At 36.7% G+C, this 6,857-nt stretch overlaps 1 protein-coding gene across 1 annotated transcript in view; it reads right to left on the reverse strand.

Moving 5' to 3' along the window:
* The window catches only part of LRRC49 (leucine rich repeat containing 49), a 178,135-nt gene that overhangs the window by 161,288 nt on the left and 9,990 nt on the right, over positions 1 to 6,857 (reverse strand). Inside the window, exons 4-5 of the mRNA XM_012640557.1 lie at positions 4,214 to 4,290; positions 3,491 to 3,560 (exon numbers count right to left, since the gene is read on the reverse strand). Of these exons, the coding sequence (XP_012496011.1) occupies positions 3,491 to 3,560; positions 4,214 to 4,290 (147 nt within the window). The remainder of the gene's footprint in view (positions 1 to 3,490; positions 3,561 to 4,213; positions 4,291 to 6,857) is intronic.

A 6,857-nucleotide genomic window follows, 5' to 3' on the forward strand; every position in this document is an offset into this window, starting at 1 on the left:
TTACTATTAGAATGGCTGTATTTTTGAGTTACCTTCTAGAGTCTGAAATGTCTGAAAAGAAACACTGTTAATTCTTGTACATAGGTATCAACCTGTAATTTTTTTAAAAATCACTAGGGATATTGTTTGGCCTCTTGGTTTGCAATCTGAAAGGCCAAAATTGCGTACAACATCTGCTATGGGATAAAGTCAGTTACTCATTGCAGCCATGGACAAAGTCACAAGAATAGATCGGGTGACAGAAGCTTCAGACAAAGGGTAGTGGAAAGTGAGAGTGTAGTTCTTGATTGGTTGATATACTTCACATCAAGAAGAAAAGATGATGGGAATGTTGGAAAGCCTGATTATGGGTCACAGTGATTAGAGAGAGTCCCAAGATAGACTGTAGGGCTTCTTAATGCAGCTAGGAAAGCTGGATACTCCATTCTTATCTTCATATATAAGAGTAACCTAGACTGCTCTGCCTGGGTAAAGACATAGGAGTAAATTTAGAAGACAAAAAACATCCACTTAATTTCTTTTAGCTTTTTACTATCTGATGCTAAAATTTTAGAGTTAGAAATTAGTTGTTTCATCTTGAATAGTGTATCTCCTAACTTTTTAGAAACCTAGGGTCACTAAGACTATATCTTTGCTTTGAAATACTCCTAATTTTTGCTTATTGGATTTATATATTTTGAAACAAGACTCAGATTTTCACTTAAAACTTCCTTCTTGTAGTTATACAACCTTGAGGATAATTTGTGTGGTACAAATGTCTAATCTTGATACACAGAATATCACAAAAATATGCTGAATTATATAATATATAACACAGGTCAGTTGGAGAAGGAATAAAGCATTTTTCATCAATATAACAGTTGGTAAATAATGCCTATACATAATGTATAGCTCAAATAATACGGTGTTCATTTATCAGGTGTTCTGGAAGATCTTGGGTAGTACCCATGAATTCTTAAAGGTATATTATAATTTGAAAAATGCATAAATATGTTTATTACTTCTCATATGTACATTTTAAAATAAACTTGAGAAAAATATTGCTACCATAAAATGTAACACTAACAGTTATAAACAAATTTTAAAACAGTAGTCTACAAGATTAAATACCTATTCCTCAGCCTGGCATACCAAGCCCTCCATAATCTGGCCTTTACCTACCTTTCTAGCCTCTTCTTTCACTGTTCCTCTATTACTTATATTGTTTTTAATCTTAGTGCCTTTGCATATGATATTCTTTTATTGTCAATACTCTTTAATTCCTCTTCCCCTTCCACCACTATATAACAGGATAACTTTCCCTCTACTGGACTGACCCTAACCAGCCTGCAGAGCTGGACAATTCCCAGGACACCAACACTCCTCCCACTACATGCACATACAGATACACACATTGGGCTGGAAATAGATTAGAACCTAGTAGATGTGGTCTATCTAGATCTATTAAGGTTTTTATTAATTACATTAGCTTTCAACAAAACTATTGGGACTAACGGGTGTTAGAAAGCCTACCAAGATCATACTGAGTGTTTACCTGACCAACTGCAAGCAACAGTGGCAGCTCTTGTTCATCAACAGGCAAGGACTCCTGGATCATCCCTGAATATAGGCTCATCACTTCAGAAGAGACTTTACCTTCTGCATGAGTATGTATAAGAAACAATGGTGATATAGCACCTCTTGTATTTTCCTGGATAGAGCTGGAACTTATTCTACTAAGTGAAGTATCCCAAGAATGGAAAAATAACCACCACCACATGTACTCACCAGCAAATTGGTTTCACTGATCAACACCTAAGTGCACATATAGGAATAACATTTATCGGGCGTCAGGCAGATGGGAGGGGGGAGGAGGGGATGGGTATATACAAACATAGTGAGCGCGATGCACACCATCCAGGGGATGGACACGCTTGAAGCTCTGACTGCGGGGGAAGGCAAGGGCAATGTAACCTAAACATTTGTACCCCCATAATATGCAGAAATAAAAAAAAAAAAAGGAGAGACTTTACCTTTGCATGAATATGTACCTCATGTAGCTATTTATAAATAAATACATTTCAAAGATAAAAATGTAAATGGATGAGCAAAGGGCTAAAATTCAAAAGCCAAGTTGTTCTGACAGAGAATAATAAAGAGGGGGAACATAATAAACCAGATATAGAAAGTAAGACAGACAGATATAGAGGTAGACAAATTGACTGAACAGAATAGGGAGCCCACATTATATAGTAATCAGGAAACTAAGTCAAAACCACAAAGCAACACCAGTTTACACTAATTCAATCAGCAAAAATTAAGAAGTCTGATAATTCCAAATGTTGAAAAGGATGTGAAGCAACAGGACTGACTATGTATTACTGGGAGGAGTAAAAACTGGTATAACCATTTTGGAAAACAATTTGGCATTATCTTTTGGAGTTAAACATTTAAATAGCCTATGACTCATCAGTTTCACTCCTAGACATATACTCTAGAGCTGCAGTCCCCAACTCCCAGGCTGTGGCCCATTACTGGTCCATGGCCTATTAGGAAACAGGCCTCACATCATAGCCTGAGCTCTCCAGCACCACATCTCCTCCCACCATGACACTCCATACCCAGTCCATGGAAAAATTGTCTTCCATGAAACTGGTCCCTGTTGTCAAAAAAGTTGGGGACCACTGCTCTAGGGTATGTATGGAATATGTAGAAGAGGAGACATGTACAAGAAGTACTTAGAAATAGTATTCATAATAGCAAAAAACAAAATAAAACAAAGAAACAAACAAAAACAAACCAAGAAACAACCTAAATGTCTCTCAATAAGCTACTGGAGAATAAAGTTTCTGTATAGTCTTACCATGGAACACATAACAGTGAAAATTGAGACACTATAGCTACTTAATATAGATAAATCTCAGAAACATAATACTGTATCCAAAAAGCAAACACTAGATGATGACAAGTAGTATGATACCTTTTTAAAATGAAAAGATAATACTACTAAACAATACATTATTTAGACATTTCGACATGTGATAAAACTAACTAAAAAACTCAAAAAGGAATGAAAAATGTGAAGTCCAGAATAGTGGTTAACTCTGAGACAGAAGTAAGGAGATAGAATAAAAAAGAAACACCTAAGTAGAAGAAAGTCAGGAATATTCCAGTTCTTGGATAGCAGTAGACAAATTGACTGAACAGAATAGGGAGCCCAGATTGGTTGGATAATATAATGTGTATTTATAAAAATAAGTTAATAAAAAACTAAATAAAAAATAAAATTATAATAACTCTAAGGATTCCACTGTTTTATAAGTTTTATCTGTCATTTACTGCTAAGCAGTTGCCAAATCTTATATAAATAGCTTACTATCTTAGAAATTCCAGTGAATTGGTAAAATAACTCTTGAAAAATTCAATGTAAGTATGATTTTTAAATCTTTTATAATACCAATTTTCTGGACTTCTTCTCAAAAAAGAAAGGAGTGAAAGGGCTTTACCATACCTGATTTCCATGAAGGTCCAAGACATCTAAGCTTTTTAGATTTTCCAGATTTGAGATTTTCTTGATTCTGAAAATCAGAAAAAATATAATAAGTAGAATAGAAATATGGAAGTATCACATCTCTCTGTAAATCAAAGCATGCTAAGGTGTAAAGATGCAACTCATTTTAATTTATTCTCTCTCCCTCTCTCTATATATAGTTATAATATATATGAAAGGACAGCCTTGATAATAAACTATCTAACAGAGAAAAATAAACTAATTTATTAGATAGTTTATTAGGTATTAGTCTTTAAGATTAATCACCTATCTTTTAAGATCAATTAACTGCCTGCTGTGACTGTTTTCACAGCATTTGAAAAGAGCTGAGCAGACAGAAAGGAAGTTTAAATCCTCCTCTACATTCACCAGACCCATCTGGCCAGATAAGACTGTCTCCAAGAGAAGAGGAAAAAAAAAAAAAAAGAAAAACCAGACACAGCAGCTCCACACCCATTTTCCTACTGTCATTTTCCTGCTATCAGTCTGCCACAATAAATTTTTCTTTTTTTTCCCTTTTTCCCCATAAAAATCCTGAGGCCTTCTACTCACAGCCAGCACTTCTTTTTCTTTGTGCCAAGCCCTTTCCCTCCCCCTTTTCTCTCAGGGAAAGTAAAATAATCTTCTTTCTTCTTTCTATCCTAATCTTTGTGTTGAGAATTCTTTCTCATCCTGCATATAAATTCCCGCCCTAATAATACACATCTTAAACAATAATATATCTCCCTTTGATTTATTATAATTTTAAAGATGCAATACCACTAGGGGAAAGATAGCTTAAATATTTATCTTCAGAAAAGAGCAATTCTACTTCTAAGAACCTTAGGTCAAGGCATCTAATCCTAAGATGATCATAAGAAATGTAGATAAGTTCTATTCATTAGCCTGTAATTATCAGGGCACCAGAAGTTCTAGAGAGGATAAGCAGGGGACATTGAAGGCAGAAAAATTAGAGGGCAGGGACTTCAACAGCAAAGTGGAGTTGGGAGTTCTATGGTAGCCATAGAAACTTCACATACAGAATCTGAACAGGGATCTTTCTAACTCTTGAATAGAAATCTATGTTGAACCTGCCTGAACCTAGAGACATCTGGTTACACTGGATTTCCATATATGGTTCCAATGCCTTGGACTAAAAGATGGTGCAGTGCTTTGCAATGTGGGACGGAGAAACCTTTCTGGACTTTACCAGCAGGGGGCACCAAGTCATCCAAGACAAACATGAGGAGACAGAGTGGCAGATGTGCTTCCCTCTTCACAGCCTTCTCAGCTGGGTTTGCCTAATGCTCACAAGGACTGCCTCTGGATAGATTTGCATCTTCAAAGCTAACAGGCTTCATGCTGTCACAAAGTTGACTGGCTAGAGAGCACTTGGCATTTGTTTTAGGGATCAGATTTGCATTTTACTGATACTTTAGAAATATACAATTTGGGAGAATGTAGAAAGTTATCTTCTGACTCCTTTTCTTTTGATTTGTTTAACAGCTATTTTCTTTATGTGAAAAGTAAAGCAAAACATGACCAAAAACAAAGAAACAAATAAGGTGGAGGAGTAGAAGAGGAAGAAGAGACAGCATTAGATTGCTTTTACTTCACCAAGATGAAGATATAGTAGAAAGGCATTAGGTCCCTTAGAGTTGGAAGAACAGAGGCCTTAAATAAGGTCAGAAAGTCAGATAAACTGGTGCCTTAAAGGCACAAGTTATCAAGAAAAAACAAAAAAACAACAACTTAATAGGTTATTTCTGAGAAGCCAGAGAAGGTGAAAAGTAGAAGTAGGAAGAGAGAAGAAATGGAGAGATGAATTAAAATGGTAGGAAGCAGAGGCAGCTCTTAGATATTACATTTAAAACCAGAGGAGATTAAAAATATCACTAGAAAACATTCTTAACTCAAGGACTAAAAGAAGGGCAAAAAGTCAATAGTATTAAAGAATAAATGTGAGTTAGAAAAAGAAATCGGTAACTCTGTGGATCAAAAACTAGCAAAATCTCTGGAAGTGATAACAGGGAGCACCTAGAAGGGAATGCCATAAATGTATGAAAAGTGAACTTTCCTCCTCACCTTACTCAGTGAACTGCTCTGGTGGCATACTTCTACTGTACAGAGTTTGTAACTTTGCAAAAGTCACTTTACCTTCCCATTTCTTCATCTGTGAAATGAGAAAGCTGATCTCTGAGGTCACTTCAAGCTTTAATACTTTATGATTGTATAATCCTTCTGCTATGGTTGGGATATTTGACCCCTCCAAACCTCATGTTGAAATCTGATTCCCAGTGGTGGGGCCTAATGGGAGGTGATGAGTCATAGGGGCGGATCCCTCATGAATAGAGGATATAGGGGAATGGTGCGGAGCGAGTGAGTTCTCACTCTATTAGTTCCTACCATAGCTGGCTGTTAAAAAGAGCCTGACACTTTCTTCCTCCTCTCTCACCATGTGATCTCCACACACATCACATTCACTTTCCACCATGAATGGAAGCAGCCAGAAGCCCTCACCATGCTTCTTGTACAGGCTGCAGAACCATGAGCCAAATAAACCTCCTTTCTTTATAAATTGCCCAGACTCAGGTATTCCTTTATAGCAACACAGACTGAGACATCCCCCAAATTCCATTATACTACATACTTAACACTTGAACTAATTGTGGGTGATAAGCCACACTGTTGGGAATCTTCAAAGAAAACACAGAAGACAGATAAGAGCCTAGAACTCTGGGACATGGTCTTGGAAAAAATACATTATCATTGGATAGTGGGAATAATGATTGTTGAGGCTCAGAACACAATATCACAAATTATGGCACCTAGGCATACTGAGTAATTTAAGCTGAAAGAAACTGAGAAAACCACAGAAGCAGGAAAGTCACTCTCTAACCTTTTCCCCTGAAGCCATAAAAAGAATTCTCTGACCTACCTCCCCTGAAAGTAAGTCATAAGACCCTCATTCCAGAGGGATCCTGTCGTATACCCCCCAAAAAGGAATGAAGACAGAGAGATGCCAAGAAGAATTTGAACAAACGGGACTTGCTAAGTTCTCCCAGTTTATTACCATTGTATCATGCCCCCCTTTGTGCAATCATACTTCTAAACAACTGTCCACTTGTCATCAAACCTAAGCATAAAAATACAGTTTTCCCCATTTCTTTGGGTCTTCATTTCTGAGGGCTTCTGTGTCATGTAAAACTCATAAATTTGTTATGATTTTCCCTTGCTAATCTGTGTTTGCTATAGCAGTGTCAGCCGTGTGCCTTGCAATGGGTGAGGAAAAGATATTACTTATTTTCCCCTATAAGAAGTAATCCAAAGTTGATGCTGGGGGAATGGT

This window comes from Propithecus coquereli, unplaced genomic scaffold (assembly GCF_000956105.1).
Source record: "Propithecus coquereli isolate 6110/MARCELLA unplaced genomic scaffold, Pcoq_1.0 Scaffold155, whole genome shotgun sequence".
Taxonomy (NCBI): Eukaryota; Metazoa; Chordata; class Mammalia; order Primates; family Indriidae; genus Propithecus; species Propithecus coquereli.